Genomic DNA, 20,017 nt, shown 5'->3' with positions numbered 1-20,017 from the left:
AGATATGAATGACAACATTTTTATTGGTTTTACCTTATGCAAGACCGTAAAGATCCATCCCCTTAACCTCTTACGTAAGTTTTTACATTTTAAACATTGCATAAGATCATATAGAAGTGATCCATGTAGTGATATGAGAACCTTATTCATCAATGTAACTGTTAAGATTGAGGAAAAATGACACATTCATTCCCTCTGATTACAAGTGTGATCATCTTCAATCATGCATTACAGTGGTCTGTGGCTTATGACTTGAATGCAAAACAAACTGGGCACTTAAAAGTATTAGGCTACAGATTTGATAAGTTTGTCCATCACATGAAATGATTATCAATGCCAGACGCTCAACCAGACAACCTGTTTGTGGAGGGCATTAAGAGATGTATTAAGATAATGTAGCTGCAAAAGTAGAGAGGGGTTTGACACCTCAGACCAGAATATAACCAATGAGTTTACAATTAAACCAAGCAACAAAAAACAACAACAACAACACAAAAACAGTTTAAGTCTCAAAAAAAAAAAAAAAAAAATCTCCAAAGAAAGACCTAAATAAACCTCTGCTCTGAGCCAACGCAGGTTAAGTTTTAAAAATAAGCATCTCTGCCATCAGAGAGGGCGGAAAGCAAGATTGTCTGCAACGCTCAAGCATAGGCGGTCAGAAAATGGATGAGTGTATCTTAGCATCAGTCTGTGTGATTAGTTCAAGTGGAGTGGGAAGTGCTAGTTGCCATTGGTGTGGTCACACATTGTTAACGTGTGAGGGAGTGCAAGACAGTACATAATTGGAAGGCTTTCAGAATACTATGGCAAATGTAAACATAGCCTAGCTCTGGCAGGAAATCCAGTCTACTTTGATTGAAACTCTTTGCAGATTTCAAATTTTGCACTTTAAAAGCCCTTGTGTGTGTGTATATACGTGTATATCTATATCAAAAACATGCATCCATACTTGTATCCCAGACAATATAAAAATTGTTTTAGTCAAGTGTATACGTGTACATGTGAGTAAATGGAGGTTTGTGTATCGTTAACAATTCTATATGTACAAAGTGTGCCGGCATTAAGAAAAGTTTACTCGTCCCTGACACTAAGATCAATGTGTGCAATACACATAAGACATTGGATTTTGGTCATTGGGAGAAAGGCAACACTAAATGATTATTTGTGAATGAAATATCCAACCTATCAAAACCACACATCAAACCTGAAAACAACTTTCTATAAAAAAAAAAGTGTTCTAAAATGCATTATTTACATTAACAACATTACAGGCTGTAAGCAATGTGCACAGTGTTGTTTTCCACTGTAGTGCTTGTAATGGTGTGTACGAAATCTACACATTTCAAAATGCTTAGAAGAATCTATCACACTGCAGGAAATTTTTTTTTTTTTTTTTTTTTTTTTTTTTTTTTAAATGTAACAGTCAACTTCATAGCCAGCCAAGTATAGCTTTGTTATTGGTTATCAAAACATGTTCCAGGCATGTTCTCAGTGAAAGACACCTTATATTCAGCATCAGCTGTTTCAAACCTAACTCCGAAATCTCTAGAGTCCTGTACAAACAATGCAAAACAGGAGTTAGCATTGTCAAGGTTTTTTAAAGATCCAGTATAAACAACTTCCATTTCGAAGCTGTGTTTTCTATACAGTGTACAAAACGTGCAGTTTTTTTAAGAGTTAAATATTAATATTGAATTTGGATTATTTACATCAAAACAAAATCCTCTGGATATGAACAGAAATTCCTTCACTGCCTTCAAACAGTTCCAGTCCCCAAACCTCCCGCGCCAAAAATACTTTCTCTCAACAAAAAAGATCTTAATCAAATAAGATGTTCCCTCAAACATACAAAATTAACTAATTAAGGAAAACTCAGATGTATGTGGGAAACTTTTTTAAAAACTGCCTTGAGGATGTTTTTCCTGACAGGAAACAGGACATCGTTGAGTTTTTAAAAAATATTACCGTAAAACAGAATTCACATTTGAGACACCTTAAGAGCTTTTTTTTGGCAGTTAACTGAAGATTTATGAACATGAGGTCTCTGACTAAACTATAAGCTCAGAAAAATGTTTCTGAAGCTTCACATCAACTTGCACTTTAAATGATTTTGAGAACTATTTCAGGTCTTCAACATCCGTATCTGCAGGGTAACCGGGTTATTAATTGTCGGGTCGGAAGATATAGAGAATGGCGCAACACATTTACATCTCAAGCCAAGAAAGTTAATGATAATGACGTATCCTGCATCGCGACATTGCCACATGAGGCAGATTGTTCTGCTGTATGTCTAAAGTTAGCTTACTTAGTCGACGTGAAAATGGGACTTTTCTATTTCTGTTCATTACAGGTCATTCCCTCATTACCAATAAAAGCCTTACAGGTCATAAATTACCTAATGCCCCTTTACCTACACAGTCAAATCACTAACATTTTTGTTCACAAAGTTTTCATTCTAGTCTGAGAATATGAACCTGATGTTACTGGAAAAAAATGAATCTGATGAATCTGACAAATGTGTTTTATAGCTGAGATTCTCATGATCACAAATGTCGGTATAACTGTTTGAAATCTTTGGAAAACAAATTGTTTCTGGGATGAATTTCACATTTAATAGCCTAACTCTTTAGCATGCGCTAAGTAAATGCACAATTCCCTTCTTAACATCTCTAAACAATGATTTTGAGTTTGATACTTCTGAATTATAAAAGACCATACTGATCCCTTACCAGACCCTTGAGTTGGAGGATATAGGAATTAACTCAATAGATGACCCTGAGTGAAATCATTGGCCCTTATATGATGGTGGCCATGTTTCTATAGCATAAAACATTACAATTCCTTACTTTTTTTTTTTCTATTAGAAAAAAAAAAAAAATTGCCGCTAATTCAAAAAGGTCCAGTTTAAACGTACAGGCACAAATTGTCAGTAAACAGACTTATTTACATCAAGAAATAAAAACAAAAATGGAGGGAAACACAAAAAAGAATAAATGCACACCCCCCCTTTAAATCTCCATTGTGCCAAACGTTCTTCCACAAAGATGATATGTTTGCATCATAACACCTGGAGCTCATAATACTGAGTCCTCTTCACATCCGGGAACCCCTTTCCTGAAGAATCTGCAGAGACAAAAAAAAAAAAAAAATCATATCATTAACAAAAACACAGCATACCACAAGATCTGAAAGTCACTCCGTACAGTCCTGTGCATTTCAGTAGTCACTTTATTTAGGTTTTTTCCACTATTCCTCCCACAATGCATACTCTCTCACACTCATATTTACTCACACACACACTACACACTGAATAAAGTGCAGAAAAAAGTCAAAAGCCAGAAACTATGGAGTATGAGGCTCTAGAGAAAACTTTGGGTGAGCACATAAAGCAGTAAACCTTGTCAGGAGGGATCAACCTTGATACTGAAGTGAACCACAGCATCCTGAATGACTCTGAACTGCCAAAGATGTGAAGAGCCATAAACGGCCACATCTGAGACTTATCAAGGCAACAGCAGTGGGACTGTAATGTAAAATTACATCATACATTTCTGATTTAATGGATGGTTTCAAAAATGGATTTTAATATATGTGAATGTACAGAAGGTATTAGTAAGTACAATTCAATAGGAAAAAAGCACAGTATTTTTCTTCTTTGATTAATCATGTCAGTTGCTTATTGATTGCACTTCTGATGCAGCCATTTTCCCTTTTGGGGCTTTATGGACGTCACACATGTTGCACAGAGATACAGTAATCTGTGATGGTTTTATGTTGTCGCTTGATGTACACGTTTTTTTTTTTAACTTAAAATGCTCTTTGAATGTTTTATGTACCTTAGTCTGTGTTCTTAAATCTTTGTGTGTTCTATGTTTAACCTGGATGCAAAATAAATTTCCCCTCAGGGACAGTAAAGTTGAAGTTGAACCACACTGTGCAGTACAGAAATAAATAAATAAAACTTTCTAAACTGTTGTACCGAAAATGTGAACAATGGCATGGAGATGGATGAGAGGTGAAGAGGACCGCATACTTGTGCCCAGGTTACTTCAACTAAACCATTAAATTAAATTTTAAGGCGTTCCTTCAACGTGCTCAGTTATTCAGGTTATCTCTGGCACTTCAGGCAATCCATTTCCAGCACATTACGAAGACAGAAGCTGAAATCTGCTGTTCATTTAGTTTCATTTCTTCTCAGCTGTCAGCTTACCTGTATTTTGGGAGCAAAGACTGCCTTAAGATTCAGATTCTTGCATTAGAAAGTATCGATGTGATGAATCAGATTTTGCGAGTGGAAAAATATATATATACAGTTTGACATTCCTACCATTAATCATAGCATCCCAAAAACCAATCAGTATTTCTTTTAAACACCAAAAAGTTGAATTTGCCTTATCCAAATGCCTCATTAAAAAAAACCAAAAACAAACATGGTGGTGTTATAAAGTGTGAAATCAACTAGTCTTTCCTCACTAGGCTCATGTGTTATTCAAAAAATGCTGGAGATCCAAAGATGTGTTGTGAGGCCAACACTAGTAACACTACTACTACTACTACTTTTGACAATGAAATGGACAGAGGGGAGCGTAGTACCGCACCCTTCTCTTTCATTGGCATTGAAAGGCAGACAATGAGTCAAAATGCAGCAGCTGATGATTCAGCATGCCCTCCATTAACCAAGGCTGTAGGCATGACAATAATTACAAGGGTCTTATTTACACTACTGCAACAAATGGAGCTCTTCCCATCTGGTTTCAAAGAGAGCTTCACCTGCAGTATTTGACCGGTCTCAGCAGGGACCATCTGGTTTTTGATCTAGCTTTGGCTTGACTCTGAAGGTGGCAGGCGAAAGCTGATTTAAGCATATTATCAGCTCAAGTTGTCTTTGAAAACACATGAGAACAGTTCTCAGTAGCCTAAACTGCATCGAGGAGGCAGAGGAAGAGCGTGGCAAATTGGGGAGGCGCTGTGGAGGGGACTACGAGCAGTTGAGCGCTCACCAGTGAGTCATAAGTGCTCAATGCTAATCAGAGTCATTCATTTCATAATCCGTCTCTTCGTCCTCACTCTGAGTGACATGCAGCATGCAGATAGCACAGAAGGAGACAAGAGAGGCATGTTGTAAAATGATGGAAATGAATGGAGGTGGACATGTGGGGAAAAAGTAGAACAAGGAGAAAAATAAAACTAATAGGTCATTATCAGAGGGGATTATCATTAATAACTACATTTAATCTCTCTATGCAAGTGTAACTCAAATCACACAAAACAGCAAGAAAGTACAAATGTTATCCGAGGGCACCTTTCTATCACTTTTTCAAATTGGGCCATTTATCACAAATAACATACGCTTACTGTACAAATGTATATAATGTACAGAAATGACTTGATATGGTGCCACTGGAAACAATCTCAACAGTTTCTACTCACTCTCTACATTTGTTTGAAAGATGCACTGGTTGTGTTAAATCTTCCAATTAAATCAGTAAAATAAATCATGAATATAGTTTAAATGCTGAGCTTGTTTAGTGTAGCTGCCTTCTAGGAGCCGGCCTCCACGGGGACAAGCTGACAGGAGATTTTGAATTCCTATGGGCGTGCCTCCTGCTTTGCTCTCTAAGCCCTTGAGGAAAAAAATGACAGACCTTGCCAATAGCTCCACTAACATGCAGAACTCAGATCTCTTAATGCCCCTAGTGAGGATTATGCTGTTTAGACTTTCTCATTTCAGGTCAAATCTAACAAGAAAAAAATAAACCTTAAAGCTGGGCTAATTCTGTTAGATAGACCTTTGTGTAGTTCAGTTCAGCTTTATTAGTCATGCAGGTTACCACAGGGTCAACGGTACAATGAAATGTCTTGGACGAGAAAACTACTCAGCAATAAGAGCACTAGTCATAAAAGATTAAAAAAAATAGAGAAGATGGGATGAGATATAAATAAATTTTAACACTATATACATATATGAAAATAAGGATTTATGTATAAAAGCAAACGTGACGGGTGTATACACCAGTACTACACATTGGTTATGTAGCAGTCCTGGTTCAATAGCAGCAGTCATGGTTGAAAGTGCATTTTTATGTAAGCAGTGCAGTAAACAGTGCAGACAAGCAGGTGAGCAAATATGTGATGTGGAATATTTTGATATATGAGTTGAGAAGCCTGATGGCCTGGTAGTGAAAACTGTCCTTAAGTCTGGTGGTATGTGTGGCCATGCTCTTGTGTCGTCTGCCAGATGGTAACAAGGAGAACAGTCTGCGTGCTGGGTGGCTCTGGTCCATCTGCAGGCACCGCTGGTGGAAGATATCCTGAATAGTCAGTTGCCAGTAATGTGCTTGTGCCCTCTCCACCGCGCTCTGTAGTGATTTGTGGCTTTGAGCAGAGCAGTTCCCGTACCAGACCATGATGCAGCCTGTCAGCAATGATGGTGCATCTGTACAAGTTTGTGAGGATGCTGGTGTTCATGCCAAACTTCCTCAGTCTCCTCAAGAAATAGAGCCGCTGGCAAGCTTTCTTGACCATGGTGTCCGTGTGTAGTGACCAGTAGAGGTCCTTGGTGATGTGCACACTGTGGAACTTCAAGCTGCTGACCCTTTGACCTCAGCATCACTAATGTGGATGGGGAGGTGTCCACCCCCCTGCTGTCTCCTGTAGTCCACAATAATCTCTTTAGTTATAGTGATGTTGAGAGGGTTTGTTGTCCTGGCACTAGCTGGTTAGTGTCTCTGTAGGCCATCTCATTGTTGTCTGTGACGAGGCCCGGGATGGTCGTGTCATCAGCAAACTTAATAATGACATTGGAGCTGTACTTGGCAGCACAGTCGTAAGTGAACAGGGAGTACAGGAGGGGTCTGAGGCCCTGCGGTACGCCCGTGTTGAGGATCAGTGGCGAAAAGGTGTGGCTGGCGATTCTCACCACCTGGGGCCTGCCCGTCAGGAATTTGAATATCTAGCTGCAGGTAGAGATCTCCAGTCCAAGATCAACGAGCTTAGAGATGAGCTTAGAGGGAACGATGATATTGAATACCGAGCGATAATTATTGAAGAGCATTCTCACATATGTATTCCCTTTGTCCAGGTGGGTAAGTGCAGTGCATGTCGCCAAGGTGATGGCGTCATCTGTGGCCCTGTTTGGTCTGTATTTGTCTTATAATCTACATTAACAATGAAAGTTGTTCTGTTTATGGCCGAATCTAAAGCAGAGAGGATTTCTGGGTTATGAACAAATTTTATGTTTGTTTTACTACAAGATATCTTAGAACTTATCTTTTTTATTTGTTGGTTGTACAGGCAGTCTGTTTTTTTAAACCGAGGGAGTGAATATTCACAAGGTACTCCTTCATAGAGGTTTCTCATCAATAAACTAGAGGTGCTTTCAGTCCCACGGTGGCATGTTCTTAAATGCACTGCATTTTAAACATCCAGCACAGGCCATCATTCACAGACGATGTTTGCTGTGGATGGATTTTCAACCGGCCTTTCCACTCACTCACTCACTCACACACACACACACACACACTTACCTTAGCCTTCTCACTGGGCTCACTGTTTGTCCCGTATGATTGATTGTGCAGCTCCTTGGAGACCACACACAGGAACTCGGCTTGGTCTTCGTTTCCGTAGTTGTAAGAGGAGCCTATGCTGACCAACTAGAGAGAAACGAGAGCAAAGGACAGAGAGAGGATTAGCCTTAGCGTGATGAGGCAGAGGCAAAAAACTAGGCTGTTCACGGTGGGAAAACAGAAGTAGGAGAAAGTTAAAAAAAAAAAAATTAAAGTAGAAGAGATTGACAGCCACATAAGGAGCTCAGTGTCTACAAGTTCCTGCAGTTTAAACCTAAGCCTTCCAGATGTATTATGAATGGAGTTTTGGACATATTTCACCAATTTCGTTAAGTTCAAAATAGTTCATACAGATCAATACAAATATAGTTTATCTAACGTTAACTCTGATTTTTTTAGGATTACTTATGCTTTTTTGGCTTTATTAGATAGATGGCAACTGACAACGACATAAAATAGGGGTAGAGGGGGATTGACACTTGACAAAGGTCCTTGGTCAGATTTAAATTCAGGGTGTCATAGTTGCACGATTATATGGCACACCCAATAAGACCGCTAGGCCAACAGGGTGGGGGCTAGGGGGCTCAAAAACCCAATTTAAAGACTTAACGTTGCATTATTAATTTTACATTTATAAAATTCAATCCAAATGCTATTTTCAGGACCTGCAGACATGCCAGAATGAAAATCCAAAAATAAATGGAGATGTGATACATTCATGAAGATCAGAAAAGAAAATTCAAAACTCAAAGTGTAATCAAGGTAATTACACAGAAATTAAAGTAATGTAAGAAACCATAGACAGAAAATAATCAGCAGATAGTCACTGACAGAGAATAAGTGCAGGCCAGGGAGTCGACCACAGGAAGCAAACATGCTGGATCAAAATCAATGGGGAATGGTGGATGTGGCTTGGTAGAACCAGGCTTGTTTAATGTGAATAGTTGAAACTGAAGTGTTAAAAACGACATCATCTCTTACAAAGCAAATACAGGAGCAAACCACAAAGTAGCTCACTCCCATCCATCGAAACCACGACTATCGTTTAGCTCTGTGATTTGACTTTACAGCATCATGATGCAGACGCCGTGTGGAGGATTTTCTTGGGTGCTTCAACGCTTAAATCAAAGATCAGTACTTCAGGTGTTTTCAATAATCTGCTTTCAATCACTGTATTTCTTTATGTCTGCTAATGCTTGCTTTAGCTACATGACTCACCAGTCTAAAGACACAAGAGTTTACTAAAGATCTTACAGGGAACTGTGGGCAACCTAATTTCTACCAAACAAAAACACCACTGAAGCTTCTGCTTGTAACAGCGAGAGACTTTTTCCTCTGAGTATCATGTAAATTATGTCAATCAGGAAAATAATTGTTACGAAAAATCCTACACATGGAATCTTTAAATGTGACTTTTACAATAATCATAACAACGTCTAATGTTCCTATCCCAGTCAAGTCAGTCTAAATAAAGACATAAAAAGGAAACAAGAGGACAAATAAAGAGGCAAAACCTTTCAAATCTGCATGCACACCTTGAAAACATGAAATTTTTTTTGAGCAATTCCTGTCCAGAATGATTGCTTTTAACTCTGAATGTTAAATGTGTGTATACTGCAGGCTACTTGTATACCGTCTGTACCCAGGTGTACATGTTCAGACATGCTTCTCCTCATTAGCCTCTGCTGCCGGAGACTTGTTGTTGTTAAGCCGCTTCTCTCACATTAGGCATCAATGCAGCAAAAAATACTGAAATAATCTCAACTAGCCAGCATGGATTTCACTTGTCACACCGCTTAAGACTCATCATGTACCAAAATGTAAAACTCAGCATCTCTAGTTGTGCAAAATACACTTAAACAACACTCTGTCTACATTTATGGAGTCTTAAGGGTGGCAGTAGGTCATTAAAGCTCATCTCCAGAACAGACTCTCCTGGGCTGCCGACCGAGCTCTAGGTTAGTGTTTCTAGGTGTTTCTCATGTGACCTGTGTAAGGAGATTAGTGAGGTTTCAGCTTTGAGAGATTCATTCACACATAATTCACACTCCAATGCCCAAATAAGTGTGGTTTCTCATTACAGGAATTGGCAGTTGCAGCTAAACACAAACTCTTGTGTAAACTTCACGATTCTCTCTTAATTTTTGGATCCATTTAAATTACAAAGTAAAATACCTGCCGGGCAGATAAAAACATCTTTTTACACTTAAACACCAGCACTACAGTATATTACAACACAGACTCCCATAACAGCCAGGTGGCTACATCGAAGCAAAGCACAGAAGGCTGCTGACAAGCTTACAAACTGTGAGTGCGGTATGAATAAAATAAATAAATAAATAAAAATCACAGACAGGAAAAAAGGTGTCATGTTCTCTTAGCTTCACTGGTGAGCAAGCAGTACAAATGAACACTGAAAAGAATCAACTCAAAAGATGGCTGACATCTATGTGTCTACTTGGGACAAACAATGGCCAACGGGGTGTGTATGGACAACATGGGGACCATGCAGTGACCAGCCCGTGGACAAAAATTTGTGGGACACACCTCTCCGCTGTTGTTTGGCAAAGCAGACTCCTCTCCCTTCACCTCCCTTGACACAATCAGCAGAAACTCTGACTGGTGGGCCCGCCCGTAACCTATACTGACAAGCTGCAACAACCAATCAGAGCACAGAAGGGATGCTCGGATCATGTATGCGGACATTCAGAAAGACGTGATTTTGCTGTTTTGGCTTTTTATCCATTTCCAATATTGAGGATTGGACTTTCTGGGTCAATGTGAGCATAGCGGGGTGGGTGAAGCACATGAAAGGAGGATTGCTGCTGCAAGCCTGCCAGAGGAGCTTTACCTGTTCAAACTTCCAGCCGTCGGACATGGTTGACACCATCTGTGTCAGCTCCTCTTCCTGGCACTGCAGCACCCGGTAAACATGCTTCACCGGAACCTGAGAGGAAAGACATGAGAGAAATGGGACGTTAAAGGGAGGAAAAACAGATCTCAAAAATGGCACACAAACGTTAGAATTCAATTAGAAATCTTCTTAAAGAAAGGTAACACACCTGCGATGTTTTGCAGTCCCGTTCCCTGATCTTGTCCTTGATGAGTTTTATTAATGATGTGATGTTGTAGAATTCGGCTTCTTCTAGCACACCTAAGACAGCGCATAAGAAATATTTTTTCAGGCAGACATACCCTTCTGTGATTACTTAAGATCAGGTTTAACTAAGGAAATACATTAACTAGTTTGTTTACAATGTAAATTTGCAGACTTTACAGATGACTGGATATGGATTTGGGAACATATTCCACAGAGACGTTACCTTCCTCTGCCAAATCCCTGTTGAGCACCAGTTTGCCATGCCTCAAGTAGTTAAGCACTGGCCCAAAGTATGTGGGGTCTCTGTCTATGAGATAGGCACCAGTTTCATCCTGAAAAGCAGAAAAGAGGATGATGAGATTAATACAATTCCCCTGTATTTGCTGGCAGAGTTTGCAATTTAAAGACACAGAGCAACATTTTGGGAAATATGCTTGTTTATGTTCAAAAGTCACACTTGGAGATCATTTTATTTCTATGCATCCAGCACAGAGATGACAGTGATATCACATATTCTTATCTGACACTTGTTTCTTTGTCTGTTAAAATCAGTCAATCAATAAGCAGGTGTATACCTTAATCAAAACATAATCTGTGGGGGAAAATGAAACCCCCACCCTGCATCAGTGAGTAAAACTCGAGGGATGAGAATTACGAGGTCTGCTCCTGTGCTGATAATCTCTACAGAGCTTGAGAGGACATGCGCACACAGAGCCACACACGCATACAAAAGCTTTGGGATATCACTTCACTATTCCCACAGGCCTTGGGTTTGATCCTGATTCACAACCACTGGGTATTCCCCTATTTCTTTAAGTACTGTGATTAGATTGTCTTTGTCTCGAGGGGCAAAAGGAGGCTAAAACAATTAGAGCAGAACAGAAAAAGATTTGGAACAGCAGGCTGAATCCACCAAGGGGACCAGGAGAAAGCACCTTGGCTTACAACGACAATTAGCCTAGTCTGGTCTCTTACACAGTTGGCCTAACACATAATATGAAAGTCAGTTTGAACAGCTGCAGCTACTGCAGCTGACACCAGTTTACTACCAAAAAAAAAAAATTGTTTAACATGATGTGACATTTAGTGAGTCAAACGTGCATGAGATTTAGTAAAATATTCAGCATGGAGGAAAGGCCTTAAGCAAATTTTGTGCTAATCCTCAAATGCAACAGGATGTTTGACTTTGCATCAATCGAGTTTATGGCTTCAGGTGCAACCTTGACTATATTTACAGCATATCTGGTCGGTGCAACATCTTATGCCATTTACCCTTGAACATTTCCATACACTACAGGCCATGATCAAAATCAAACATACAGCCAACTCTCATGTACATTCATAGGTCCTCTTCACAAGTCCAGAGATGGATTCAGCTCAAAACCCATTAATCTTTCCAATAATGAGGAAGAGTCCCAGTGCATTTTCTTTTGTAATGAATCTCTGAACCCTCCTGGCTGGTTGACCTCCTTTCCATGGCAAAAATATCCCACCGGAGCCCAATGGAGTTCTATTCTGGTCTCATTGCCCTGTGTCAGTTCATTACACTTTCATAGTCACTGAAGTTTAAGCACAAGTACAGGTGGGCCTGCGTGGAGGAAACAGACAAGGTCGAAGTTTCACAACTCGCCTCGTTCAAACCACTCTGTTCGTTTTCAGAGAGAAGGTTAATCTACTCTTGGCCTCTTTAATGTGTCCAAGTTGGTAGAACACAGAAAAAGTGTATTGCTGTTACAGTACAACTTCTTTCCAATGTCAAGTCATTCATTAATTTATTTCTCATAAATGAACATATGGCATCCAAAGATTTCACATAGTAACTATCGTCCTCTCAACATAGAGGGAAAAAGGATCCTAAACATTCTGTGAAAAGCCACCATGCCAGTGTATTGGGTGCAACTTATAAATACAATTTGTGCTTTAAAAAACAAAACAACAAAAAAATGGAAATAACGCCTCGCGGTTTTATGCCTCCACCAACCAGTCAAGTTGCAGTTTTGTCTGTCCAGACTCATATTTTGTATTGAAGACTTTGAAGGAATTTAATAAAATCACCACAGTTTCAAGGTGGGCACCCAAGATTAGTGTCACCAATTCAATATCTGACCAAGTGAAATATGGTCACAATCTCCCCTTTTTATCAACAATATAGATTTGACTGATATGTTTTCCTGCTGAACATCACTTGTTTTTCTTTTATTCCCTGTCAAACATCAAGGGAAGAGGTTCAATATTGTATCCAATTGAAATCCAGTATTAAATCCACTTATTGAATCGAAATCCTTTTGAATCCCTTATTGAATCTTTTTAGGTTTACCTTTCAACATTTGCAAGTAACTAAAGGCTAAAATAACTATGACTCAAAAGATGTCTGATCACTTTTTGTTAGCTGAGAGGGTAGACACACAGTTTTCGGTGGCATATTCACAATCTGAAAATGAGAGTTAACAGCTACAGCCCTCTGTACTACAAGAGCTTCCTGTTATAAATACAAAAAATGCCCTGATTCAGAACTATTACATTTCTCATTGCTAATAAATAAAAGTGGAGAGAGATAAAAGGTTTGATAAAAAAAAGAATTTGTATTTTGCCGACCGGAACCAGGTACAAAAAGGTGCCTGCTGAAGAACACATCCCAATAAAATGTCTTGTACTTCACATGAGGTTTTCCTTTGTCAAATAAATCTTGCTAATCTCAATCTTCATAGTCTTCCCAGCATCAGAACACTGTTGTTTCCTCATTGAAATCTGTCACAGCAAGCATTTTGACCTGTCATAGCAGGAAAAGCACAGATGGAAGTAAAGACATTAATAACGAGCTAAGCCATTCAATGCATTTACATTGAACTCCACCCATTTTACACATCCAAGTCTGTTGAGAGTATTACTGCATATGTGGAAAGAAGTGGTGGCTTTTGTGGCTCCAGAGGGAGCGGCATGAAATCTTATACATTGCCTCAAGTGATGTCACTTGAGCCAAGGTCGGCTGGAAAGGTCAAGTTGCATTGTCTGTAATGTAGGTGCCAGGTTTTGAAAAGGAAGAAGAATGCATGGAGGAAAAAAAGGTATGATATCTCCCGCTCTGCTGCGTCCATTTTAATATTTTTTAAAAACTATCCATCATGTCTCCGACAATGTTATAGATGTGCCATGCTAAACTGACAGAGTGCTCTTTTAAGGATTACAACTTTCACTCCAGATTTTTCCTCTTGAGGTTGACACGGACCAGTAAAGCTCTACGAAGTAACGCATGAGAAGCCTTTTTCACAGAAGACATTTTGGCATCTCTTGGTTGGAAAAGCACAGGTGTAAACAAAATTAATCATTGCTGGATTTCAATTTAGCTGCTTTGGTTTCAGGGTTCCTGGTATTGTGCATTCTGGCTCATAGTCACACTGGGACATTTAAACAGAACAGAGCAATCGTTAATGTAATTAGCAACACCTGTGCTCATCCTACTATGACAAGTAAAAATGTCTGCTAGGCCAATTGCGCTATGCTAATAAACTTTACACAAACACACACACACCACCATCTATCAACAGCGTCAAGAAAAAAATATTAGTGTTGTGTGCGGCCTTGAACAACTCCCCTTGATCAAACACTCAGATAGCATGTGTGCTCTACACTTCTGTGAACTTGATGCTCGCTGACCTGCTGCGCTACCAAGCCTGTTGCTGGAAACCCCTCAGCCCGCTGGAGCTGCTCCTCTGGGTGCACACGTATCTATGGGGGGACTTGGGGTGACAGTGACCCAGTTCAGAGAAAGATGATTATAGGGGGCTCTGGTGTGGACCCATGCACACAAAGGGGACAGTGTTTTTAATTAAAAACAAAAGGCTGTGTCTCTGGGGGCCCAGGCTGGGGAGCATTGGGCAACAAACAGAGGGGTGGGGACTGTACTGTAGACAGGCAGGAAGAGAGATAGTAAACTGGAGAATTGGGAGAAAGAGGGTTATTGAATTAGGAGGGTTGAAATGCAGAACTAAACACGCCTACGAAAGTTCACCATCTTTAAGTGGCACTATAGTGACTGAAAAAAATCAAACTTTTTATGTATGAATTTTAAGGGAGTGAATGTGGTTTTAATGTTTTATTAAGTATAAGGGTGGGCGAAAAAATAATATCACAATATATTTTAATTGCAATCATGATTCACAATCTAAATTGTGATCCTTCTCTCAATTCTGAAATGCCTATAAGACTTGAAATAGAACAAATAAAACACAATATTGCATTAAAGATACTATACAGGTTTCAAAATGGTGATTAAAACCTGAGTTTAATTCGAAGTTGTAAACAGCAGCAAAAGATAATCATAAAATAACACTTTAAATACTCACAACTCAAATAGAAAAAGCAGCAAAATATTAACAAAACAATACTTAGTAGAACGTAAAAGACACAAAATTGCACTTTTCAAATTCTGAAAGTCTCACACTGGCATATAAGTCTTAAAAATAACGCAATATTTGAATAAAAATAAATAGGTACTCTCATTTCTGACTGTTTCCTATGATTTAAAAAACCAGCAAAAACATTGCCCAGCCAAATCATTCTCATACCACTGATGTTGAGTTCTTTCTTCCTCATCTGCCACACCACTAGCTATAATTCACGTTGCATTGTTTACAATATGTCACATGTAATTTGTAATTTGTCCCATCAGCATAGCCATCTTCTTGGCTACATCACTAGCGGATCCACTAGTCAACGAGGTTATGTGAAGTTTGGAAACAGAAGTAAGAGGACATTAAATACGGCAATCTCTATGATTTTCCTGATAAGTAGATTGTGGACGCCTTCAAGATCAATCACGATCTAAAATTGTGAGTTTGCCCTCCCGTAATTATGTATTTTATCTGCAGGCTAATAAAGCCTAAATTAAATAATACTAAATCTTAACTTACTCACCTTATAGATGATTATTAATGAAACAGAAATGGCAGACTTATGTGGGCTGAAACCAACCACTTACACCAAAGAGACCAGATGATATCAAAAAATACACTGACAAGTGTCAACACCACCTACAATAAGCACCAGAATTAGGTCAGTTCAGTGTAGGTCAGGCATGCTACATGGTGTTTGTGGTCGACTCTTACAGAAATACTGAAACTGCAAAGCCTTAAATACATACAGCAACTAGTGACAAGTCAAAGTAGGCCTCGTCGTGACTGGACTCAACCAGAAGACACTTTAAAATCAAAAGCCAATTAGAAGGGTGGGCTACAGAGCAGAGGGAAGTGTAGTGTATTAACCTTATCATTCTTCTGGTACACACAATACATCCTCCCACAGGAAATACCATGGTGACCCACCCTTCAAGCACATGAATACAGCTTTCTACAGACAATAACGCTGTAACTCAATCTTGAATTCAACTAAATTAACAAGTCGCTCTATGTTTACTTCAGAGTATCACAATGGGTGTGCGCCAAAAATTTGCATGGAACCATTTACTATTTAACACCATGTGAGTGTGTGTGGAGATATTCACTGCAAAATGCATATAGCCTGTCTAATAATAGGACAGACAGTTTAAAAGTAATTATTCAAAGAAACTGCAAGGCAAAAACAATTAACACCATCATGTGAAGATGTTCCAATTTGCTTGGACCAAGAATATAAAGAATGAAAGCATTATCGAATGCTGCCCGGCCTTCACTGCAGGAGGACAAGCCCCCTGCAGAAACAGCGCTTAAAGATGTTGCAGTAGAGCTTCTGAGTCACATGACTGTAGCTACTTAGCCAAGTGGAAGTCTGATGCGTGTAGAGTGGGAGCCAGAGTCCCTCTGGAGCACAGGCAGTAATGGCATAGTCAAATAGGCCGTCATCTCTTAAATAATACACACACCACAACTAGGCTGTATTATGAGAAACTTATCTCACATTTCAAAATATTTAGCACTGTCATTTGAAATGGAGTCTGACCTTTCACCGAGGCTAGCAGTGGCAACTTCGCCTTTCTACCATTTTCAGCTCTTTAAGGCAATATAATCAGTGCATTTTGTGGAACAATTTATGACAGGAGTGTTTCAGGCATTAAATGAACAGCTCCTTTTAAAAGTCCCCTAAAAGCTTTGCTTTCATGATGAGAGGCAGTTATGTAGTTCAACGGTTGGTGAGCCAGGAATTCACTGCTTGCCAGGTAGAGGCAGAAATGTGAACTGCGATAGAAAAGGAAGCTAGAAGTGAAATGATGTAGATGATGTAGAGTAGTGTTCCAGTTGGCATCATTGTAATTTACTGCAACACAAGGCTATGATCTATTGATCTATTGGCGCCTGGTTCCTGTGGACAAACTTTCATTGGGCTGATAAAGCCGATAAGATCAGTCTAGAGTCACACCTGATTTGCCAATTGCGCTCTGCAGTGTCCTGTTGAGTACTTACTTGTGAGAAGATGGAGCAAGAGGAGACGATATCAACGTTAAATATTTACGTTGCCTCCCACAGTGTGCTCAGGCATGACATACAACCTGAATCCAGAATTAAATGTGGCCATATTTCTCTCACACATGCTGCAGAGAGAACTTCTTCAGGGCAGCAAATGGATATGAATATGAAAAGAATAAGATGTTGAAGGAACAAGAATCCTTTGTGATGGGGTTGCTTGAAAAATTGATGCAGTTCTCCAAGCTCCAAAGCTGGATCTCTACTTAAGTGGTCCTGAGCTGAGCAGTTTGAGAGGAGGAGTCTGCCAAAGGGATAAATACCCATTGATGTGCATCTCTCAGCTCGTTGATAGGACAACAGATCATTTTGAGAGAGACATCTGCTTAGGATCTTGCAGTGTGAATTAGTCGCTTAAGCCTTACAAAACTAGTAACAACAATATCACGCGAACATGACAGCAATGAAAGGCATTGGTCAAGGCCGGGATAAACACTTAAAAAAAAAAAGACTTATGAATAAAAGACTGTCAGCTGTTATGGGCGTGCACGTGACAGCACTTCCTCCACTTTCTCCCTGGTTTGCCCAAATGTGCAAAACAGGCCCCAGTCAACAACATGAATAATGCAGTTCTCCTCAAGAGTCCTGCTGAAGCACGTCAGCCTGCGTGACTGAGAACTGAACCATTCATTTCCTTGTGAAATACAATAATGCGTTCGTCCAAAAAACAGAGCCCTTCAACGATCTGTCACTCTGACGAGCTTCCTTTTCACATGCAGCTTTGTGCGATGCAAAAAAACCATGGCCTTCTTGGCTCAGTTGTGAAAAAGATGAAATGATGTCAGTGTATATAGTTTGAGAAGCAGTTGCAGGTGAAATAATATCTAATAATAACCTGTCCTTTAGTGAGAGCTATCTGAAACCAGAATGCCTGCAGAAGAGAGGTACGGTAATGGCTTGAGATTCTGATACGCACTTAAGACAAGGGATTGAGATGGACTGAGCTGATGCTCATGGGAGGATAAACTGACAAAATAGCAAGCTGATTATTTAGAGATTAAGATATTTGCATGAAAATACGAGATGAGCCATGGGCTCAGCTTAGCACAAAGGGGAGGGCAGGGGTGAAGATTAAAATGTGCAAGTAGATGAAAACAATGAATAATGGGGCAGTAAAATGAACAACGAAAAAACAGAGCACATTACACTATGCATACAGACACTAATACATTGTGTTTGGCAGTGCTGGGGGGGGGGCTTTAAGCACACACATTGCTGTTAAAACTGGCAGATGGACAAACAAGAGAAGCCTGCTTTCTGGAGCATTGAGGCCATTCAGGGAGATGAGTGACTTCATCCCGAGCTCTCAGTTTGTCAGCAGCACCTCACCCCACTTGGCAATGACTTGTGTACTCATTAAGGGAGCCTCACCACCAGCACAGAGGCTGATTACTGCAGAGCAAACAGAGCCAAGTAACAGACTACTCCCAAGAGAGAGGGAGGAAAAAAAACACGAATTGATCGAGCAATAAAGTTTTATATGTGTAGGTCATTTAGTTGTTAATTATAGCACTAATGCCTGTAGACAATGCAATCATCTGTAAGGGCCAGAATAGGTGGATAGTCTTATCAATAGCATGCCAATATGATATGAAACTGAAATGCGTTTGAGATATTGGTTACTCAGATATCATGCTACTGCACAATTACTATTAAAACTGATAAAACTTTCTTCTTTGAGCTGAAATGCAAAGTGGAATAACCCACCATACAGTCCCCCACAGTTTAGATTCAATACTACATTATAGCACCAACAGTCATATCCAGAACTAGGTTTAAAGTAAAACATGTAACATTATTTTATGATGACTACTTAAGACACATTTGGTTGCTGTCACTACTTGACATCTGACACCTGGATGAGTGCAGCGCAATGCAACGGCCTCGGTTTGGGCAAAGTTTCCAACTACTGTGAAAGCTGCAAAAAACAGTTTAAACACTATAGTAATTTAGTTAAGATTCAACACTTTAAATAACATTCAGGTAACAACAAGACCGTATCTTATAGAGACACACATGAGCTAATAGCAAAGATCGTATGTCATGTGGTGACTGTCGGAATCTTGCTAGCTTAGCGTGCTAATGCTAGCTAGCCACAAAAAAACCGAGTTAGCCTCATTTATCTGAATAAACACTCATTTTCAGAAGGCTGGGGATTTAATTAAACAAGCTGTTAAGCGAAGTCATCAGCCAGCCTAGTTTACAAAAAATGCTGTAAGCAAATACAAAGTAATTTTGCGTAAAATAAAATTTTAGTTAACCAGCTGCGCTCCTAAATAAAGTGCTACTGCTAACTAGCTCGACTAGCTTAGCATTTACCTTGTCGGAGTCGAGCTCGGGGTCAGCTTGGCTCAGTCTGTACAGAAATGATTTTGGATCTCGACACAGCGTCTGTCTCGTTGTTAGAAAATACGTCCCCCCGACGTTTAGTCGGATCCATTTCGATGCACCGACACCGGATGAAGTGTTTCTCTCCGCCGGAGAATGGGTGAAACATCTCCGGTGAACGGAGCCGCTCGTCTCGGAGCTGTTCTCTGCCATCTCCTCTCCTCGTCTCCTCCGCCCTCGCCTCGGCTGTCTGTCTGTCTGTGCGGCTGACAGGAAATATCTGAAGCTGCAGCCTCTAAACTTGGGAGTCCACGATTCATGCAAAACAGGCTGCCAGCTCCTCAGCCACTCCTACTAACTAACCTGCTACAGCGGCGCTGGCTGACACTTGCATAAATTATTTCAGAGAGAAGACGTCCTCCTCGGGTTCATCTACAGACGCCTTTCCATATAGAGCTATGAGCTCTAGATTGTGAGAAACTGGAAATGTCATGAAAGCTCCTTTAACAAGACCGACCAGCTTTTTTAAGGCGCTCTTCTGTGCATTTAAAATGTGTATTTTGGGAGTA

The 20,017-nt window shown here is 39.9% G+C and overlaps 1 protein-coding gene across 2 annotated transcripts; it reads right to left on the bottom strand.

Annotated features, from left to right (window-relative positions):
- Positions 1 to 5: 5 nt before the first annotated feature.
- On the bottom strand, positions 6 to 19,874 carry kctd5b (potassium channel tetramerization domain containing 5b). Of its 2 annotated transcripts, XM_042397920.1 has the most exons (7): positions 19,440 to 19,874; positions 10,889 to 10,997; positions 10,628 to 10,719; positions 10,417 to 10,512; positions 10,113 to 10,217; positions 7,527 to 7,652; positions 6 to 3,123 (listed from the first exon to the last, which is right to left on the bottom strand). In XM_042397920.1, the coding sequence occupies exons 1-7, from the start codon at positions 19,659 to 19,661 to the stop codon at positions 3,094 to 3,096; spliced, it is 780 nt and encodes a 259-aa protein (XP_042253854.1). In that variant the 5' UTR covers positions 19,662 to 19,874; the 3' UTR covers positions 6 to 3,093. The 2 variants fall into 2 exon arrangements, with proteins under 2 accessions (XP_042253854.1, XP_042253855.1); XM_042397921.1 differs by lacking the exon at positions 10,113 to 10,217 and having other exon boundaries at positions 19,440 to 19,861.
- Between the last annotated feature and the right edge of the window lie 143 nt (positions 19,875 to 20,017).

This window comes from Thunnus maccoyii, chromosome 20, assembly GCF_910596095.1.
Source record: "Thunnus maccoyii chromosome 20, fThuMac1.1, whole genome shotgun sequence".
NCBI lineage: Eukaryota > Metazoa > Chordata > Actinopteri > Scombriformes > Scombridae > Thunnus > Thunnus maccoyii.
Note: the sequence above shows the minus strand (reverse complement) of the source record. Positions and strands in the feature narration are given on the sequence as shown.